Source organism: Pelophylax lessonae, assembly GCF_965119305.1.
Source record: "Pelophylax lessonae genome assembly, chromosome: 3".
Classification (NCBI taxonomy): Eukaryota; Metazoa; Chordata; class Amphibia; order Anura; family Ranidae; genus Pelophylax; species Pelophylax lessonae.
In genome coordinates this window covers 301,788,044-301,810,701 of record NC_138770.1, presented here as the reverse complement: position 1 = coordinate 301,810,701, position 22,658 = coordinate 301,788,044, and the positions used below count along the sequence as shown (strand labels likewise).

The window sequence follows — 22,658 nt, the reverse complement described above, 5'->3', positions numbered from 1 at the left end:
ATTGAATTTAACAAAGCTATTTTTTTTTTTTTTTTAAAGATGAGATTTAGAAGTCACTTTCATAGGAAAAAACACACTGTGGGGTTTATTTCCTAAAAATGTCTTCATATATGTAAATGTGGCAAAATTTCACTTTTTAAAGAATACCCAGTGACGTGTAAGGGAAAAAAAAACTGTTTACCACATTTACTAAACTCTGGGGGAAATGACTGCAGATGCACTTGCAAACTGCACTGTCTATTTACCTTTAGTAAATCAACCCCATTCTGTCGTATCGACCAGAAAAGCTGCATCTATGATCAGTGGGAAAAGGTTATATGGTCTGATGTCATCTTTCACCATATATCTGGATGCATTTGATCAACAATATCTACTGCCAACTTGACGGGTTGATTACAATCACTTGAGAAGGCATCTTTGGGAGGTAATTAAATCTAAAGATTTTTCAGCATAATCACTAAACCGGAATGGAATATTAGACGATTTTCCAGTACAGGGTACACCCTGTGGGACAAACCGTCATGATAGTTTAAATATTTCAGTATGATCATTGCACTATACACACTGCTAAACAAAAACAAGGATGGTTTCATGAAGACCAGAATCCGTTCAGATGCCTTCCACTACTTCCCCTTGACACCAAATGTATTTGATAGACTAAAAAGTCTTCTGCGTGATCAGATAAGTTTGTTAAGTACACAGTTGGACATGTGATGTTTGTGGCATGGCTTTACTACAGGAGAGGTGGGCTAAGGTTAAGGAGGTCATGTGCAGGGGGTTTCCAGTAGGTTTTCCTGCTGGAGAGTACTTTTGATTCAGAGCTCAATCAGAGTGGGGCCTGTAGTCAATGTCTGATGCAATTCTGTGAAAGCATGGGAATTTTTTGTGATCATAGCATTTTATTTACTATTTTTTTTTTTTTACATTCCTCTATTTTTAGATGATATATGTAAAAGGGAAAATTACGAAAAACTATTTTGTTTAAGACAATATCTACATTTAACCCTGGCCACCAGTCAACGTGGCATCATGGCATGCTTTGTAGGGTGCACTTACTTTAGCCTGGAGGAAATTTTCCCCACCAGAAAAAGGCCAGTTGATTTGCGTGTGCCTCCCAGGCCAATAGCTCTCAGTCCTTCCTTATTAAAGAGGTTATGGACAACTTGGAAATTTGGCAGAACATCCAGTTATAAGGCTCAGGAAGCAGGAGATGTTCTTGCTAATAACTGTAAAACCTCTAGTTAAAGCCCAATTGACATTCCCAGCCAAAGCATACAGTATAGATAAAATACGTTTTCAGCAATACACAGATTTGTAAATGTCCTATTTTTTTGTTTGTAATTTAGCCATAGGTCCAGTTGAAAAATCTGCGCCCTGACACCAGACTGCAGATATTGAGCGCTGTGTTGCATCAGCGGTATATCTGCAGCAGTCTCACAGGCACGGGGCTTAGGGAGCGCAAATGTTGCTTTTTGAATTCACTTATCTTAAGAACCTGGTTGCCTGACAAGTCGCCGTGGGTCGCCTGCCATAGATTAGCACAGGACCCATTCTAATAGGAGCGACACAAGTCGCTCCGACTTAGAAAAAGGGTCCTGTACTACTTTGGAGCGACCTGCATTGACTTCAAAGATATGAAGTCCGTGCATCTCGCTCCGAGGTCGTGGTGCACGCTGTGCACCGCGACTTCACAGGTCGCCCCGGCAAGTAAGGTCGCCCCTATGTGAACCGGCTCTAAAGGATGAATTGACCTTTACAAAAATAAAATGCACATTTTTTTTATATGCATTTATTGATTTTTTTTTTTTTTGGAATGGACCTGTAAAGAAATTCACCCACGATCAGCAGGTTGTGAGTGTAATGCCATGGTCCTGCAGTCTGTCTATCGGTCAGGCAGTTACATTGTGACAGGAAGGTGAATGAACTACCACAGCGCTCAACAGTGCTGTAGTAGTTCATTGAGAACTACAAGCCGACAACCTCAAAGGCTGCTGGACCTTGTAGCTTTCCCATCCAAAGAACACTGCGAATGGATGATGCGGGTGGGCAAGGGAGCTACGTTTGTTGCAGAGTATGACCCTTGGGGGGGAGGGGGCTATCAGAATTTCAGAACGAGAGATTAGGCCGAGCGGGGGCTGGTGCATCTGTAACATGTTACTTGTTACACCCTGAATATGAGTCTAACATGTTACAAAAGGTGTACTTATCCTTTAAAAATGTTTTCCTCATTTACATCATACCTATATATATATTTTTTTTTTTTCTTAAAGATGATATAACCATCTGAACCTTGTTGGCTATCATTGTCCCTTTTATAGCACAGCTTGGTCTGCATGCCTTATTAAAGAAAAAGTATAAATAAAGACCTATGAAATAAAAAACGGAACTTATACTATTATTACAAGTGTTAACTGCATACTGTTATCAGAATACAATATATATTATTTTCGCAATAGTGATCCTTTTATTAAAATTAGATTTGACAGGTTTAAAAAAGGGAATAGTGGAAGTTGTGCCCTCCCCAGTTAGATTGTTGCCTACATTTTTTTAGTTTAATTTAAAAGTTATTGGTTTGAATTTGCTTGAACTCGACAACAATACTTTTGTATTTTTTTTTTATTTTTTTAAATCCTGTCCTTTTTGGAATAAGTTTTTCCAGTAGAAGGTCCAGAGAAAACCCATTTTTAAAGCAGAAAAACTTTAGGTAGGACAATTTTCTAATGAAAAGTTACTGTAAAAGCTATGTATACAGCTTTGCAGCGTTTCTAATGAATTGACGAGCAGATAGCAGGTGGTTAGAGTGTATTTAGATACAAACAAATCCACCCACTGGCTGCTAATTACAGGCTTCATATCTGTCAGTTTGTAGCAGTTGTAGGAAAATAAACAGGACTGGCTGGAATATTGTTCAAAGCGGAGGTAACATCAGAAATACTTTTAAGTGTGCAGATGACAATAATGTGTAAATGTAACACTTACTGACATCACTGTACCCCCCCCCCCCCCAATCCATGCTTTATCTCTAAATAATCAGTAACATTTTTAGGATTCATCTACAGTTAACATCCACACTACTTGATGCTGCCCATTATTTCCACTGTTATATAAATCTATAAATCCCCATGCCTATGCCGTAGCCTTTATGCTTTTGCCTGTGTTTACCTACGTGTAATGTGGCCCTGTGGCTGTCGTAATCTGTGACCAATTGGTGTAAAGTTCCATCATTGGCCCAAAGTTTCTCAGCTGCCTGTCACCTTGTGACCTGCCACTGTATATATCTATCATGGCCTCTTTACGGACTAGCTCCTTTGCTGCCTCATACTTTTTTGTCCTTCCTGATCACTAAACTAAAAAGTGTTACCACTTTGGGGTCTGGAGAAGGATAACTGAATTTCTCCCAAGATGCTCTTATCATGCAAACATTTGGGGTAAAGTCATTTGACTGCTTTTTAATTATATAATGATACAGGTTTTTTACCACAGTATTTTTGTAATGTTGACCTCAATGTCCACCGATAGGGCGAACTACACTGATCAAAACAAAAATGAAAGGAACACTTTTTAATCAGAGTTTAGCCTCAAGTAAATTAAACTCCTGGGATATCGATCTGGTCAGTTAAGTGGCAGAGGGGGTTGTTAATCAGTTTCTGCTGCTTTGGTGTTAATTTAATTAACAGGGGCACTAGATGGGCAACAATGAGACGGCTTCTAAAACAGAATGGTTTTACAGGTAGAGTCCAGTGACATTTTTTTCCTACTCTTTTCTGAATGTTTTTCACTAGTTTTACACTTTGCTAGGGTCAGTGTCACTACTGGTAGCATGAGGCGATAACTGTACCCTATAGAGGTTGCACAGGCTTTCAACTCCTCCAGGATGGCACATCGATACGTGCCATTGCCAGGTGGTTTGCTGTGTCTCCCAGCACAGTCTCAAGAGCATGGAGGAGATTTCAGGACACAGGCAGTTACTCTAGGAGAGCTGTGCAGGGCCAAAGAAGGTCCTTAACCCATCAAGTGGACCGGTTATCTGCTCCTTTCTGCCAGGAGAAACAGGATGAGCACTGCCAGAGCCATGCAAAATGACCTTCAGCAGGCCACTGGTGTGAATGTCTCTGACCAAACAATTTAGAAACAGACTTCATAAGGGTGGCCTGAGGGTCCAACGTCCTAGTGGGCCCTGTGCTCACTGCCTGGAACCGTGGAGCTTAATTTGTATTTGCAATTGAATACCAGAATTGGCAGGTCCACCACTGGTGCTCTGTGCTTTTCAAAGATGATAGCAGGTTCACCCTGAGCACATGACAGACGTGAAAGGGTCTGGAGAAGCCATGGAGAACATTATGCTGCCTGTAACATTGTTCAGCATGACCAGTTTGGTGGTGGGCCAGTGATGGTCTGGGGAGGCATATCATGGAGGGACACGCAGACCTCTGCAGGCTAGACAATGACACCCTTGACTGCCTTTATGTTTGGGGATGAACTCCTTGGATCCATTGTCAGACCCTACGCTGGTGCACCGTCTCCTCCATCTATGGCCTCCATGCTCAAAAAAACGAAGAGATTTCCAGTTACAACTTGCCAACCAGCCAGCGACCAACCCAATTGACCTGTCTAACAGTATGCGTTAAAAACAGGGGTTTGGTTGCACACATTTGCAAATACATGCGTAAGCTGCAGGCCCCGACAAGCCACCCTGTGATCTGCAGTCCCTAACTCTACAATTTAAATAGTCTCTATGATGAGAGCACATGCATTTAATGGGATAGATGGAGGACAGGTGACTAGAGGGAGCCCACCCCTCCTTAAAGGCACAGGGTCACACTGAACACCCAGCACATCGCACAATGGCGACAAAGGTGTCAATGCGTTGCCTGGCTCAATATAGATATCAATATTGCAAAAAGTTGTCACCGCCTCCACCTATAACTGGTCTTAGTGGTAAGGAGCATGACCTAAATCCAATAGAACATCTCTGGGACATTTTTTCGGTCCATCTGACGCCGACGGGTTGCACCTCCGTCTGTTCAGGAGCTCAGTAAAGCACTGGTCCAGATCTGCGAGGAACTACCCCAGGACATCATCAGTCATCTCATTAGGAGCATGCCCAAACGTTGTCAGGCATGCATACAAGCACGTGCCCTACAAACTACTGAGTACAATTTTGGGTTGCTGCAATAAAATTTCAGCAAAATTGACTAGCCTGCTGGATCATTATTTCACTTTGATTTTCTGGCTGTCTTTGAATTCAGCCCTCTGTAGGTTGATAATTTTCAATTCCATCAACCCATGTGGCATCTTTTCGTCCCAACACATTTCCCAGTCCAAATCAGTATAGATATCCAGCATGATATGTTACAACATTCAGATCTGATGTGTTTACAAAAGTGTTCCTTTAATTTTTTTTAGCAGTGTATTTGGTATTGCTCAGGGCATTCTGGGGACTAAAATTATAGGAATTTTGTATGAAATTCGCAAACTCGCCAAACAAGCATAGAGAGATCATAAGTAAAAAAAAAAAAAACTGGTGAGTTAGGCAGGCCATAGATAGTGCAGATAATTTCTTTCCTGCAACCACCAAAAGACAGTGTTAACAGGGGAATCCCTCCTGCTGAGCAATTGTCTTCTCCTAGCAGGGGGGCGATAGTGGGCAGAAAACAGTGGATATCGTTAGTGGCTATAATAGCAAGCAAATCCGGCAGGGAGTGCAAGTGTTGCTTTTTTAATTCAATTGTCCTAAAGGATAAGTTCGCTTTTAGAAAAAAAAAAAATATAAAATGCACATTTACATGTAAAAAAAATGCATTTATTCATTTTTTTTGTAATGGACCTGTAAACAATTGCACCCACGATCAGCAGGTTGTGGGTGTAATGCCACGGTCCTGCAGGCTGTCTGTCAGGCAGTTACACTGTGACAGGAAGCATGAGGAAGCTACCACAGTGCTCAACTTGGTACATTCACCCTGCCCATTAGGTTTAGAATCCTGGCCAGTTCAGCAGGAATTTGAACCGTAAATGGCTGGCCTTAGGTACCCTCTTTATATCCTATGGGACTTTGGAGATAATCTGCCATCTGACATATAGTATGTCTCCATGACCTAATTTGAAGTTTTGGGTCTTCTCACCTATCATTGGTGATAAGAGATGTTACATCTATCTGGTGTAACAGAAAGAGAAACACCTACCGCAGTTTCTCTTTCTGTTACAATCTTCATAATATAAAATAAGTATTCAATAAGAAGAGGGGCATACCCCTGTTATGGCCTCAGCAGGTAGGAAGTCCAAAGAATTCTGGCTCAAAAGTCTTGACAGAGAAAAACGTTGAGCTCTTCGACTTTATCAAATTTACCAAAAGCTGAAATATTAGGATGACTCGACTCATTAGCAGTTATCTTTCTGTGTATTATTAATGTAAAGCTTTTATATTTACTTTACATTATACTATTCTACATTTAAAGTTGATTTAAAATAATAATAAAAAAAATATATATATTTTCTAGCTTATTTAAACCTTTTTAATTTGTTTTGTAGATTTTCCTCCACCGCCACCTCCACCGCCAGAAGACACCAGTAGTCTTTCACACCCATCTGCTATTGGAAGCTTTCCTCCTCCACCTGCTCCTGACGAAGCAATGTTCAACGTTCAGGTAATAAATGCTGACAGACTGGAGACACAAATGCTAACAATCAGTTTATGAAGTTTTAAAAGTGTATGCCAAGCAAAAACCTTTTTTTCTTACTTTTAAATTGTGGGGAAGGGTTGGTACCCCTGCCAAATTTGTACTGCCATCTGTGGCTTTCCACTCACTTCTAGTCTCCATTCCCTTCTTGTCTTGCTGACAACATTTAGCCAGACAGGAAATGAGGGGAACCCACCAACATCAACACAGACAGAACTAAAAATGCTTTTATTGAAAGTGATAGTAAAGTCTTGTTTTTTAAAAAAATTAAATAACAAACATGTCACACTTTCCTCTTCTGTTCAGTTGGTTTTGCACAGGGCAGCCTCGATCCTCCTCTTCTCGGGTCCCTCGTTGCTGCACCTGACCCCTCGAGTGCCCCCACAGCAAGCAGCTTGTTCATTCAGACATGGAGCTGCCATTCTGCCCCATCCCCTCTCTCTCCTAATTGACTAACTGACTTTGATTGAAAGCTGCGCCACGCCTGTGTCCCAGCCAATTAGGAGGGAGTGTCCCAGATGGTCGAGGCTATAGGTACTCCGTTTTTTTCTGGCTAGTCAGGAGTAAGGACCTATTTCCTTGCTGTAATCTCTGGTCTTGGCAATTTTCTCACTCGTATCGGGGGTGGGGGGGACGTCATTGCTGGTTTCTGGACCCCTGGGCTTCCCTGGTACAAGAGAAGTGGGTCCACAAAATCATATGGTTCTGCTACAAGATGGAGTTTCGCTCTTACCCCTGGCAAGGTTCTTTCCTTCCAACTTGCGCCTGTTTCCTGGCCGCTTACAGGGTCTATTTGGATGCAAGACCTCTTACTTCAAGGGGTGATTATCGCGTTTTCGACATCGGAACGTTTTCAAGGTTTTTACTCCTGTTTACAGTTCCCAGGAAGGAAGGCAAGGTGCGTTCAATCCTGGACCTCAAGGCACTGAGCAACTTTTTGTGAGTGCAGAAGTTCAGAATGGAGCATCTGTGGTGGTGGCATCCCTGCATCGGGGATTTCCTTGCCGCTATCGACATCAAGGATGCTTACCTATATATTCCAATATGTGCTGGTCACCAGCGCTTCTTCTGGTTTGCCGTGGGAGAGGCACATAATCAGTTTGTGGCGTTACCCTTTGGTCCTGCCTCTACTCCTCGGGTCTTCACAAAAATGTTAGCCCCTGTGCTAGCATTGTTAATCCAACAGGGGATTGCGGTACTGGGCTACTTGAACGACCTCTTTCTGTGAGCGGAGTTTCCTACTACTCTGGTGGAAAACCTGGAGATTACCATACAAACTCTGAGGGAGTTTGGCTGGATTCTGAATTTTCAGAAGTCTGCTCTGGTTCCATCCACAAAGCTGGACTTTCTGGGTCTGACTCTGGAGTCGGTCTTAGCTAGAGTGCTCCTTCTTCTGGACAATCTCCAGAACCTGCAGGCTGCAATTTGTCTTCTGCTATTCAGCAGAAGGCCATCCCTCCAGACATGCAGGTGCTGGGCCTGATGGTGTCTACCTTCAAGGCAGTTCAGTTTGCACAGTTCCATACGAGGTCCCTGCAAAGGGAGATTTTGGGCACATGCGACAAGAATCCGCAGTCTCAGGACAATCATATCTGGCTGAGCCCGAGGACGAAAGAGTCCCTGATGTAGTGGTTTCGTTCTCTGGTGCTTCAGGTTGGCAAATCTTTCCTCCCCTTGTATTGAACAGTGGTAACCACGGATGCCAGTCTGTTCGGCTGGGGAGGCATCCTTGGCAAAAATTCTGCTCAGGCAGTCTGGACATTGGAAGAGTCCAGACTACTGATTAATGTCTTGGAACTCTGCCCCAGACTGGCCTGGCCGGGCTTGGTAAGCCGATCTGGTGCTGCTGGTCGCTCATGTTCCTTGGAAGCTTCCTCTCAAGGAGGATCTGCTGTCCCAAGGACCAATCTTCCATCCTGCTTTACGGTCTCTGGCTTTGACAGCTTGGCTGTTGAACGCCAGGTGCTGATGGATAGAGGTTTGTCTAAGTCATTGATTCAAAAGCTGTTAAAAGCTAGGAAATTTACTTCTAGAAAGATCTACCATCGTACGTGGAAGACGTACATTTCCTGGTGCGAGTCTCTTGGGGTTCACCCTCACTCTTTTTCGGTAGCTCGGAACTTGAACTTTCTTCAACGAGGGGTTGAGCAGAAACTGGACTTGAGTGATATCAATGGCCAAGTGTCGACCTTAGTGGTCTTCTTTCAATAGCCCTTGGCCACACACTCCCTGGTGCGTACTTTTCTTCAGGGTGTTAGGCACTTAGCCCCTTCAGTGTGATCACTGTTTCCGCCTTGAGACTTCAATTTCTCAACCCTCCAGAAGCCTCCTTTTTAGAATCTTCAAGAGATTTCCCTGCTTAAGCTGTCAGAAGCTGGCCTTTTTGGGGGCAATAACCTCTGCATGCAGTCTTGGAATTGGCATTATCCTGTCGTTCACCTTACTTGGTGATTCACAGAGATGAGGTGGTTCTTCGCCCCTGTGAATGAAGGCATTGTGTTGCCTTCCTTTGTGTTCCAGGCCAAAACATCCGAAGGAAATTGCCTTGGATATGGGCTGGGCAATTAAGGTGTACCTGGCAGCTACGGAGTCTTTTTTAGTAAGTCAGACTCCCTATTTGTGCTCACGAATGGGCCTCGGAAAGGGTTGTCCGCTTCCTCTGCGACCATTTCCAGATGGATCAGACAGTCTGTGATTTAGGGCACTTAATGTCTGAGGCCTTCCGTCATTGATGCGGATGGCCACCTGGTCGTCTGTGCACACTTTCCCAAAGTTCTATAAAGTGGATGTGTTGGCATCTGCGGATGCTTCCTTTGGCCGCAAGGTTTTTAAGGCTATTTGAGGGTATATTGTTCTTTTCAGGTGGACTCAGGTTTTTTTGGTTGAGCTCCTGTTTACCTGGTTGGCTATATTTTAGCCTTGGGAATTTTTTTTCGCTGTTGCCACCCCTCATGTTTAACTACTTTGAGACGTCCCAATGGTTCAGAAGATGGTTAAGATCAGGAGCTGTGTCTGTCAATGAACGAAAGAGAAAATGGGATTATTGACTTATTGTAAAATCCATTTTCTGATGTTCATTGACTGACACAGCTCCGTCTCTGTGGAGTTGTAATTCTTCTGACATTGCTTGAAACAAAACTGAGTACCTATAGTAGAGAGAGGGGGGAGTATACCCCCTGGGACTGCCCATAGGCGTAGCCAGACTTTTTTCTGCCTAGTGTCCTACTCCTGTAGCGGGCAGTATAACCCAATGGTTAAGAAGATCAGGAGCTGTTTCAGTCAATGAACATCAGAGAAATAGATTTTACGGTAAGTCAAAAATCCCATTTTTTTTATGTGTGCTCTTGCATGCCCTCTAGCATGTGTACACAAGGACAGTATGGCCTAAACGTTGTCCATTGGACAGTTCAGGTAAAATAAATAGTACAACGCCAATTACAGTGGCTCTGTAGCATGTGATCACTGTAAAAGCTTCCTGTTTGCAGAAGTACTACTATAAACTACAATCAGTGTTATTCAGTACCAGAAGCAGTGTCAACCACCCCTTTACTGTCATTCATTCCTTATATGTCAGCTACATCTGGTCTCTGATCTGAGCTGTATATTAACACTTCACCTGCATTATCCTGCACATTTACCCCTTCATCTCCTGATCTCTGTGTATGACCTACACATTTAATGTATCTACTGTTTGAACCATTGCTAGGTTTCATGTTTTAACCCCCTCAGTACTGACATGTGTTTTAAATATTCGGTATGTACCGATATATTGGCCGCTGAAAATGATTGGGCGAAAATAGGAATTTTGGCGTTTTGCTGATAAGAAAAATAGGTGTTGATAATGGCTGCCAAAAAACATCATTTTTGCCGCTATTATTCCACGTTTCAGTGTATCTTTCATAGGTCACTCGAGGTGCTTTCTTGATGTGTTTTAGCAGCGTTTTCAATGCATTTCAATGGGGAGGCGGGTTTGTGTAACTGACCAAATATGCGCTAAAAATGTGGCAGGCAGGAATTTTAACCAGTGCAACTGAAGCGCAACAGACCGGTGTTAGGCCACACATTAGAATTTAAAGGGATGCATTTTTCTTGAGCTTTTCTAGCGCTTTTTTTAACACAAAAGAGCTTCAAAAACTATTAATTAAAATAGATGGATCAGACAGACGGTGACTCAGGCCTATTCCATTAAAGGTCAGGTTCCGCTTTTCCCTGTCATGGCGCATTCTACTCAGGCGCTGATTGCTTCTCGGACCTTCCGTCATCAGGCATCAATATCGCAAGTTTGCAGGGTGGCCACTTTGTCGTCCGTGCATACCTTCATGAAATTCTAAAAAGGTAGATATTTTGGCATCTGCGGATGCTTCTTTTGGCCGCAAAATTTTGCAGGCTGCTGTTTAGGAGGGGCTGTTCCCTCTTGAGGGGTGTTTTTTCTTTAAACCTTTATTTTTCAGACTGGGCTCCTGGGTCCTAGTTAAGGGCTCTTATGTTTAGCCTTGGGTTACCAAACCCCTCATTTTGCTTTTGGCAATGCTTTTGGACGTCCCACTAGTTATGTTTTATGGAGCGCTGTGTCAGTCGATAAACGAAAGAGAAAATGTGATTTTTGTACTTACCGTAAAATCTGGTTTTCTATGGAGTTGTGATCCTTCTGATACCGCTTGCTACTAAACTAATTACCTAGAGCAGAGATGGGGATTATATACCAGCTGAGGACCGCCCATGGGCGTAGCCAGGTGTTTTTTTGTTCTGCATAGTCCTACTCCTGGAGGAGGCAATATAACCCACTAGTTTTCATTTATGGAGCTCTGTGTCCATCAATGAACTCACAGAAATGGATTTTATCGGAAGTACAAAAATCCCATTTTTTATTAGCCTTTTGTAGTTTTGTAATTTCACTGTCTGTGATAGGTTTACTTTAAAGTGATACTAAACACACACTGTTTAATTTACATTTTCCCTTCTATTTCTATTACAGCCTTTGGGATACGGAGTAGAGTAGAGGTGAAGCCTCTATTAATCTATATGCAATGTCCTGTACCATTGTGTTTAGCTGGCTAGTGGGCATTGAGGTGGAGGGAGTGGGCTGTCATTTTACCACTGTGTATACACCCACATGTGTGACTCTATAGTCACATGGACAGCTCAGTTGTGATAGGGAGGAGTACCGAGATGAAAGTTTTTAGTACCGAAAAATTTGTATATATTATAGTATTTTATTCAACTTTTTTTATTTATTATCATGAATTTAAATGAGTATTTGTCGCAAAAAGCTCAAGAAAAATGCAGCCTTTAAAATTCCATCTGTCTTCACACTGCTCCGTTGCGCTTCCTTTGTGGTGTTAAAAATCTTGCTTGCTGAATTTTTGGTCAGTTAAAAAAACGCAACAGAAACGCTCCTCTCTGTTGAAATGCATGGAAAACGCAGCAAAAACACATCAATAACGCACCTATGTTACGTTTTTTATGCTGTTTTTGAGTCATATGACCTATGAGAAACACACTATCTCGTATGATTTTGGCACCATTATCGGCACCTTTTTCTTCATCGGTAAAATGCTGAAAACACCGTTTTCGGCTGATATTTTTCCAAATTTAATATACCAAATTTTGGTGCATTTCTAATGGAAACTCACTGCAAACAGAGCATGTGCAGAGCTGCCACCACAGCTGCAAAATCCCTAGCTGAATTGGGGACATGAACAGGAGGTAGAGATGAGAGAACAGCAGGATCAACCAGTTTATTTTTTGTAGAATACAGAAAACAAATCCTGAGTGAGTATGAACAGCATGTATTACAGCATTTATTGATAGTTTTTTATAATGTGAGTTTAGTGACACTTTAATGTGAAATGAGCATAGATGAGCTTGTCTTAATAAACATCATCATGTAGTTTTGTGCTATTGTTGGAATTCTTAGGTTATAATACCTTGTGTATAGTGTTTGTGTATTAGCAAGGCAAAACTAGTATGCCAGCCCGAGTTTTGTAATGCAATTACAAAATTACATTCATTAGATGTGACAGTGAATAACCGGGCGTTTGTCTTGTCATTTGCCCAAATGTCCCTAAGATTAGAGAACTGATTGCAGACTTGTGTACATCTGTAAACCATCTGCAGGAGCAGTGCTCAGCCACGCATGAAGGGATGACAATCCAAACTATACATACAGAACAAATGAATCCCGTATGTGATGACATTACAGCTACTAGCGTCAAAATAACTTTGTCACTGTGACAGATATTCTTGCTGCAAAAATGCTTGTAGTAGTCATGGGAGAAGACTAGCAATGCAGTACAATTGTCTCCTGGGTAGAAATAATATGGCATGTACATAATACCTTATATACAGTAAGTGATATCATTGGTGCCTGCAAAGGGCACCATTGCAAAAGCTTGTAAACTCCTATTTCCCTGGAGAGAGGCACAGAATGGTTCACTTATCTGAAAGAATGTGTGGAGGCCTGGTTGACAAATGACTCTTGCAAAAAAAGTCTAACACAATCTGGATAAAGATGGGTGTTATTAGCACCTAGAGTTGTAGATGAATAATTTGTCTGGCGTTGCACTCCTAAATCACTGGCTTAATTGCAGTGTTCACATTATGGTAACGGTTTATTTCGTATATTGTATTATGTACAGTAGTTCCTTACAGCAAAATAATACTTGTTTAGGGGGTCTGCTTTATTTAATAAGGCATAAAAATTTGATCTTTAACAGTACAGTAACATTTATGTTACAAATTTTTTGTCTACCAGTCAAAAAAACAGCCAAGGCACTTAGGCCATGTACATGTAGGCTTTAGTATGTACTTGCACAGCAAGTTTTACTAAGTATTTGCAAGCTTTCAACAAGCTTTAGGAAGCTTTACTAAATTCATTATAGAAAGGGAATGTTAAATCTAGATCTTAACAGGGGTGCTTACTTTCCCTTTAAACAAGCTGCTTGCAGACTTTAGCCTCACGCACACTGCTGCTCCTAAACTTGTGTTTAGAAGCTTTTGGTGTTTTTTTTGCCAAAGCCACTGAACTCCACTCCATAAAAGCCTAGTTGTCAATGCACACACAGACTTTTACCAGAGATTAGGAGCAGCAGAGTTTAGAGGCAGTAAAACACTCCTCCTGAACGCAGAAGAATTGCATTCTGGAGAGCAATGTTTTGACAGAATTCCAAAGTGACATTTCAGTAGAATTCTTTTTATTTGGTGAGTGAAGCAACTTGGTTGACTCTTATGAAGCTTTGTGCGTATATCTTACAGATAAACACTGGAGGGAAGACGATAGAGGAACGCCGTTCAAGCTTAGATGCAGAGATTGACTCCTTGACAAGTATCTTGGCTGATTTGGAAAGCAGTTCTCCATACAAGCCACGCACAAGTCAGGTAAATATCACAGTTTAGCGTTTACCATCTAATGTTTGTAATATTTACTGTATAACTGATGTACCAAGGATTATTACTTGATCTCACATTTAGGGTACCTTCCAAACTTTGTCTGATAACGCATGCATTTTTGCGCATTAGGGCCTATCGCATTAACCACTTGCCGACTGCCTAACGCCGATCTACGTCGGCAGTCAGCCCCTCACAGGCAAAGTGACGTAGGGCTACGTCACTAGCTTGTGAGGGTCTAGGGAGCGAGCGCGCGCGCCCCCGGAGGCGCGCTCCCGCGTGGTCACGGACCCCCCCGCGCGTGTGACCGGCGGACCCGATGTCCGCCGGTCACTCGGCGATCGGCGGGGGAGAGGGAGAATGTCAGGCAGCCTGTGTAAACAAGCTGCCTGTCATTCTCCTTGCTGTTAGGATACTGATCACTCGGATCTAGTATGTAGATCCGTTGATCAGTGTCCATACAGCTCAAGCCCCAGCCAATCACAGTAGAAAGCACGCCCCTAGGGATACACACAGCCCCTCCCTCCCAAATAAAGTTAACCCCTTCACTACCAGTGTATTTTTACAGTAACAGTGCATATATATAGCACTGATTACTGTAGAAATGTCACTGGTAACCCCAAAAGTGTCAAAAATGTCAGTCAAGGGTCCGATCTGTCCGCCCCAATGTCGCAGTACCCCAAAAAATCGCAGATCGCCGCCATTACACGTTAAAAAAAAAAACAACAAAAATGACAGAAATCTTTCCCTTTGTTAGTAAACGCGATAACTTTTGCGCAAACCAATCAAAATACGCTTTTTGCGATTTTTTTTTTTACCAAACATAGGTAGCATAAAACAAATTGGCCGAAAAAGTAAAAAAATTTTGATTTTTAAATTTTTTTTTTTGGGAATTTCATATAAAAAAATGTGAAAAATATTGCTATTTTTGCAAAATTGACGCTCTTTTTTTGTTTATAGCGCGTGATCAAAAAATCGCACAGGTGATCAAATACCACCAAAAGAAAGCTCTGTTTGTGGGAAAAAAAGGACGCCAAATTCGTTTAGGTACAGCGTCGCACGACCGCGCAATTGTCCGTTAAAGTCACGCAGTGCCGAATCGCAAAATACCCCCTGGTCGGAATGGGGGTAAAATCTTCCGGGGCTTAAGTGGTTAAAGGTCATGAGCCATGGCTTTACTGGCCAATTCCCCAACCCTAACATGGTGGCTGGAGGATGTAGCACACATGCCATGGCCTCGATGCTTTGCTTTACAGCAATGCTATAAATTAAAACCAGGTCAGGTTTGGTGCCATGCCACAACTGCAAACCAAACACTACAAAAAAGCAAAGGCATTTAGTATTGCCTTCTGACCATCTGACAGCCTTTGCTGTATTGCAACCAACCATAAGAAGTGTAAACCAGCCCTTATGCAGCCCATTTATTTTTTATGGCACTTAGCATGTCTCAACACAAAAAAATGCATCTGCTTTATGTTTGGCAACAAAGAGCACCACAATGTACATCTGTGCATTGTGGTCTGCTATGGCATAGGCACTTTCAGGTCTACTGTATATGTGCATTAGGGAGACATTCTCAATGAATGGCAACACATATTCTGCATGTTATCATGCGTTATGGTATGGTGCATTAAATGCTAATGGGCATTTTTGGAAGAAAGTGTATTGAAAGAGTGTCCCTGGGTTTAGCGCTACAGTGTTTTCTCTATCATTCATTGACGGACGAAGTTCTCTCTGATTCATATCAGTAAGGTAATACTGCCCCCTACAGGAGTAGGACACTAGGCAGAAAAAAGTTCTGGCTACACCTATGGGCAGTCCTGGAGGGTACACCCTCTCTCTTCCTGCATAGGATGTCAGTTTAGTAAGGAGTAAGGACCTAGTTCCTTGCTGGGATCTCTGGTCCTGGCATATAAAGTATTTATTTTTTTACGTAGATTTTTTTAGCTAGGCTTTTTTTTTCCGGAACTTTTTTCAAGCAATTATGCCGGGCTGGGCGACAGACTGGACCCCCATATCCAGTGGTCACCCCAATCTGGCCATCGAGTGCTTGCAGACCTTAGCTCCGCGCTGGGTCGGCCGCGACATAGTCCCACTGGACGGGGACTGGCCTTACAAGTTAAACGTCTCGCCAGGACGCACACGACAGGGTCGAGGCTGATGTCGCAGCTTTTCTATTTGGCCGACAGCCCCCCTACTTCGGTGGTGTGGGGTTCTGTCAAGAGATGGTGCAGCTTGTGTTCCCGGTATGGTGAGTAAATGTCCCCCCCCCCACCTTCCATTGCGAATTTTGGGGTGGACGCGGGCCCTCTCCCTGGGACGGTCGGACCCTGGCACTCCATGATTCCCTCTATTCTGTTGTGACCCCCCCCTCCTCTCCACCTCCCCTACCCCCCCCCCCCCCGCGTGGGGGACTGTTTGGGCCTACCTGAGCCTGGGGCCTAGTGTGCAGGCCGCATAGGGGGGCCAGGGGAGTGCGGTGTTCAACGATCGTGCGCGGGGGGTTGCCTTGGTGGGGTTTTTCTGAAGTGGATGGTGTGGATAGGCATTTGGGGGGCCCCCCTGTGGGTCCCGATTACTGCGATTCCTGTGCGGGGCTGCCATTTTGTTGTAGCCTCTGTCTACTTCTATGGAGGGCCCATCTTGGTACACTCTTTTTCGCCCATTTTGCTGTCGATATTTTGCTGTGAAGGACGGTGGGAGTGCCTGAAGGACAGTGAGTCTTGAGGGTAGTATCTCCCTCTCTGTGGGGGTCCCTTATTGCGTGCCTGACCTCCGGGGCCGTTTAAAAAAAATTTAATTTTTTGGGGAAAATTTGCTGGCGGGTTCCTCAGGTTAAGTATGGTTCCTGCAGTCCATTTTTTCCCACGTGACACCCTCACTGAGGCCGGAGGGCCTTCCGGATCTCCACTGTCCATCGATGCCTTTTCAGGCAGTTCGGGACGCATATGGGCACGGGGGGTGGTGGTAGGTGCGCTAAAACATTTCTCCACCTACCCCTGCCTCATCTAATGTCTCGGAGTTTGAGTCTGGCCTGACGTGGGCCTCCCTGCCGGGTCTGTTACCTCGGATGATGAGGATGACATTTCCACCTCCCCTGCCGCGACAGGCGCTGGTGGACGCACTGGCTGTTTTCGGTGCGTTGCACCCTGCAATTTGGGGGTCGCAGCGGTGGTGGTTGACCGGAGTGTTTGTCTGCGGATCAATCTTCTAAGAAGGTCTTTAATAGATCTCCCTTTTCAAAGGAATCACCTGTTTGGCGCTGCCCTGGATGACATTAGTTAAGAGTCTCGCGGGGGGCAGAGTGTTTTCTTCCACAGGCTGTCAAGGGTGAGGGCCTTCGTCGCAGTCAGGGTTCCTCCCTTTAGGCTCACAAACAGTTTCTTCGTCCCTTGGGGACAGTCGATGTGGCGAAGTCCTTCCAGACTTCCGCGTGGGTTCCAGACGACCCTGGTCTGGCGTACATGATATTGTTTTTTTCCAGAAGTGCGGACAAGGACTACTCGGCCTGAAGGTGCTTCCTCTCCCATCTGTGGCGTTGGGGGCAGTTCTTGCCGGTTGAGGACCTGCGGCTGGCCCGGATCCCAGGCTACTAGGTTCAGGAGGTCAAGCGGTCCAGTTGCAAGATCGAGTTTCAATCTGTTTATTTCCGGTAAGGTTTTTCCCTTCCAATGTACGTCTGTCTCCGGATCGCTTAAAGGCGCTCTGTGGGGCAGTTCAGGCTCTGGTTCAACAAGCTGGACCCACTGCTCCTTTGATGTTTCCGTGCAGATCACAAATTCAAGTTGGGTTTCGTTCGCACGGTGGTGGCTTCTCTACATCAGGGGGCTTCCTGGTCTCCATAGACATCAAGCTGCCTACCTTCACATCCGGTTATGTTCTGGACAGCTACGGGTTCTCTGTTTTTTGCCGTGGGGAAGGATCTCTTGGTTTGTGGTGTTACCCTTTGGTCTCACTTGTGCTGCTAGGGTCTTCATGAAGGTGTTGGCTCCGGTCCTGGTGCTGTTGCAGCAGCGTGGCGTATCGACCCTTGTTTCCAGGCTGCTCTGCTTCTCCGTTTGGAGTCCCCTACGGTGCTGACAACGAAGTTGGTTGTCACCGTGAGAACTCTGGTGGAGTTCAGGTGGGTTCTGAACCTTCAGAAATCATCCCTGGTCCCTTCCATGAGACTGGACTTTCTGAGCCTGACTTTGGACTCCTCCTCAGTCAGGGTATTTCTCCCTCCGGGGTCAAAACTCTTGGCACTTTAGACGGCGGTAGACTGTTGCTGTCCCACACATGGTCTTCCCTTTAAACCTACATGCGAGTTCTGGGACTGATGGTGTTGTTTTTTTTTTTTTTCCAAGATGGTCCCTTTCACTCAATCCCTCTTGGGGATCCACCAGGAGGCAATCATTCTTGAAGGCGACTGGAATCCAAACTCTCTGGACTTGCGGATCCGGCTGGGCCGGAGGCCTAGGGAGTCTTGCTCTGGAATCCTTCCTCTCCTTCTACTGGACAATTGTCACCACGGATGCAAGCTTGTCCAAGTGGGGAGGAGTCCTCGGCAGGTTCTCTGCTTTGGGAGTATGGTCCCTGGAGGATCCAGGTTACTGCTTATTGTCCTGGGGCTGAGAGCGATCCAGCTTTGCCTAGTTCACTGGATCGGGCACCTGCAGCTGTCTGGTGCACTTTCAATTGACTTCGCCCCGACCATGGCTTGTGTCATTCACCAAGGTAACCTTGCGGCCATGGAAGTGATGATTCTCGTTGGGCAGAGCGCCTTGTTCCGGCTCTATCCACTGTTCCCTTTCCAGTTGGGGAAAATACACAATTGGTAGGCGGTTTGCCTCAGTCAACAGGCCCTGGATGCAGGGCAATGGTCCCTTCATCCGGAGTCATTCCAGCAGTTGTGCCTTCGTTTGGGGGCACTCCGGACATGGTCCTGTTGGCATTGTATCTACAGGATAGTGCAGAGGTCTTGGCCCGCTCCTGGAACCCTCTGGCGGGTGCAATGGTGGCACCATGGGTTCTGTCATGGGCAAGAACAATCGCTAGGTTCAACATGTACGATACTGAGAAGTTTGGCGTGGTAACCTGCGCAAGGCTGACCCTGGCATGGTTGTGCGAGAGTGCTCACGGATGGGCCGAGGTCAGTTTCAGCTGCTGTCTGCCTTTCCTCCACTCCAGTTGCTGCCAAGAATCCTTCGCAGGATCGAGGCGGAACGGATTTCGGTCATTCTCGTGGCTCCGGACTGGCCTTTTCTCTAAAGTTTATTGACTGACGCAGTACCCGCCCCCTATTTTGAGTTGGGTTGGTATTACTTTCTGACACCGCTTTTATACAAAACTGACATCCTATGCAGGAAGAGAGAGGGTGTACCCTCCGGGACTGCCCATAGGCGTAGCCAGAACTTTTTTCTGCCTAGTGTCCTACTCCTGTAGGGGGCAGTATTACCCTATTGATATGAATCAGAGAGAACTACGTCCGTCAATGAACTTAAAGAGGTTGTACACCAAGAATTTTTTTTTTCTCTTCTTTACAACCTGAAAGAGAAACCCATAATGAGCTAGTATGCATCGCATACTAGCTCATTATGAAATACTTACCTTAGAACGAGCCCCCGCCGTGCCGTCCGCTTACCTGTATGACGGGCGACATGTATAGTCGCCCGTCTTCCGGGATCGCGGCATCCGGCCATCTGATTGGCCGGAGCCACGGTGACGTCACTTCCGCGCACGCGCGCGGGAGCCGACGGTCACGGCACGGGGCTCTGAAGGAACGGCACGATCTGCCGTTCCTTCAGAGCGCATGCGCCAGTGACGTCACTGGCTGCATTAAAGGTAAATATCTCCTAAACGGTACATGTTTAGGAGATATTTACAGTACCTATAGGTAAGCCTTAATATAGGCTTACCTATAGGTACAACTTCCTGAGGAGGGTTTACTTCCTCTTTAAGAGAAAATGATTTTACGGTAAGTCAAAAATCCATTTTGTTTGACATTAATCACAGCTTTTAACATGCTAAACTAAATAGTTTAATTTTTTTTTATTGTATATAAAAAAAAAAAAAATTCCAGCATGCAGAATTCGAATTCCTTACTATAATCCTAATTTACATAGTTTCAATGGCTGGAATGGTACAGCTTGAGTGGCAAGTGCCCATTTACACTGGCAAAATTTGTGACAACTGTCCAAGATAACACGCACTGTGAAAAATCCAATGGGTAACATTCTATAGCACAGTAATATCACAGGAATATGTATACAACAGCAAGGTATAAAGACAGGATTCACAAGTTTAGGTAACAAGATTAAGAACTGTAAAGTAGAACCAAAAACTGTGTGCAGTTGTAGATGATTATCATAGTACACAGTAAACTTTGACAACCTCTATGTGAATGCAAATGTGCTCTAGCAGAACCACTATGACTGAAAAATCATTGGTCAAAATAGTGCGGTCAATACGATTTAGGATTAAGAGGACATTGAAGGTTGCTCAACGGGAACTGAAACATGATACCCAGTCCCTATAAATCTTCGTAAAGTGCTTCTAAAGGCAAAAGGTTTTTTTAAGATAAAGCATTCTTTGCATTTGGATTAAAAAACAAAAACCTTCCAATGTCTGTCTCCCCAAACAAACACTTACCTGTCACCACTCTTGATCCAGTACTGCTCCCTGCTGGCAGCCCTACTCTCCCTTCTTGCTGTCACAGGCTTTGCTGAAAGGAGCAGGAGCAATCTGCTCTTGCTGCGATCAGTCAAATCCTGTGAGAACAGAGTGTCCGCAGCCCAGGTTTACAACTAATTTAAATTTAGCAGGCCTGTCTTCATATGTTTTATTAAGATGAAATAAAGTATTCAAATGTGATATAATTTCAATAGATATAATTTATTTTATTTATTACAGGTATTTATATAGTGCCAACAATTTACACAGAGCTCTACATATACAGGTGCATCTCATAAAATTATATTATCTTCAAAAAGTAAATTTTTGTCTTTCGTTCATGGATGGACACAGCGCTCCATAAATCAGAACTACTGGGTTATATTGCCTCTTCCAGGAGTAGGACTTGGCAGAACAAAAAGCACCTGGCTACGCCCATGGGCCATCCTCAGCTCGGTATATACCCTCCCTCTCTGCTCTAGGTAATCAGTTTTAATCTGTCTAGTCAGGAGTAAGGACCTAGACTCCCGATTGGGATCTCTGGTCCTAGCAATTTTTTCTCCTTCCCTACATCTTTTTTTTTTTTTATGTTGGGAGATCTATAATCAACTGCCGGACTGGACGACGGGCTGGGTAATCTAAATGCTGTGGTCCCCGCAGCCTAGCCAGCGAGTGCGTGCAGACCACAGCTACACGCTAGGTCGGCCTCAACATAGCCTCACGGACAGAGGCTGGCCCGCAAGTTAAGCATTTTGCAGGGTCGCATTCGACCAGGCTTTTTGTCTGAGTTGCAGCGGTCCCTTGGCCGACAGCTCCCCTACTTTGGTGGCGAGGATTCTGTCTGAAGCGTTACCCTCGCCATGGAAGGGTAAGTAGGGTAGGGGTGCAGAATTGCAGAGGGCGCAGGGAAGATCCTGGCAGCATGATTCAGCGTTTGTAGTTGATAGTGGCCATTTTCCCTTAGTCTGGCTGGTCTCTGGTTGGCGGCCATGTTTGTGTAGCCTGATGTCATGGGGGACATTTTCCCTTAGTCTGGCTGGTCTGGTTGGCGGCCATGTTTGTATAGTCTGATGTCACAGGGGCCTTTTTCCCTTAGTCTGGGAGACACTGGAGATGACCGAAGCCTTGTGGGAATGCCGAAGCTCCTCATCCTCCTCCTCCTCATCTTCCTTCTCAGTTTCCTCTTCCTGTGCCCACGACATATGAACAGGGATGGCGTCCATGATGACGCTGGGTTCAAACTCTCAGTACTCCTTTGGTCTGTAGAGGGAGTTTTTGGGGGTCCCTGTTATCTCTCTCTCTCTCTCTGATGATCGGTACCCTGAGCCTTAAGGGGATCCTTTAGTGGTGCCAAAAGATCATTTTTGTACTGCAAGGTCTTCCTTTCCTTATGGAGCCTCAGGGTAACATCTGCCCCACTGATCCCCTCATGGAGGGTGGCAGGTCCCTCGGAACCCCAGCTTCCTATGGTTGCACTGACGGCGGTCCTGCAGTCCTTAGTGTCCCGGGTGGAAGTGGCGTGTGGGCAAAGGCACAGGAGGAAGCGTCCCCCCGCCTTCCTCTGCTCAGTGTGTCTCATCCGATTCTGAGCCTGATGCCACCGTGGACGCAGCCTATCCAGGGGGACTTAATATCACACCCCCAGATCCATCCGATAGTGAGTATAATTACTCAATGGTCGCAACAGCGAATGAAAAAGCACTGCTAGACGAACTTATCGCTGCAGTGCGTGAGACTTTAAAAATGGAGGATGCAGCTGATGTGGCTGTGTCTTTTGGTACACGTAAGTCATCTCATATTTCTTATTTTTCCTATAAGGAATGGGAACAGCCAAAATGACCCTTTGTGGTCTCCAAACGTTTTGCTGTACATTAACTTTTTTAAGAGTCACTTGTAAAAAAGTGGACTAGTTCACCAGTGGTGGACCCTGCTACTTTCAGGTTG

At 44.7% G+C, this 22,658-nt stretch overlaps 1 protein-coding gene across 6 annotated transcripts in view; it reads left to right on the top strand.

The window, feature by feature from the left end:
- Positions 1 to 22,658, top strand: part of LPP (LIM domain containing preferred translocation partner in lipoma) — a 601,703-nt gene that overhangs the window by 247,728 nt on the left and 331,317 nt on the right. For all 6 annotated transcript variants that reach the window (XM_082251182.1, XM_082251181.1, XM_082251178.1 and 3 more), the window contains 2 exons: positions 6,529 to 6,644; positions 13,932 to 14,054. In XM_082251182.1, the coding sequence (XP_082107308.1) occupies positions 6,529 to 6,644; positions 13,932 to 14,054 (239 nt within the window). The remainder of the gene's footprint in view (positions 1 to 6,528; positions 6,645 to 13,931; positions 14,055 to 22,658) is intronic.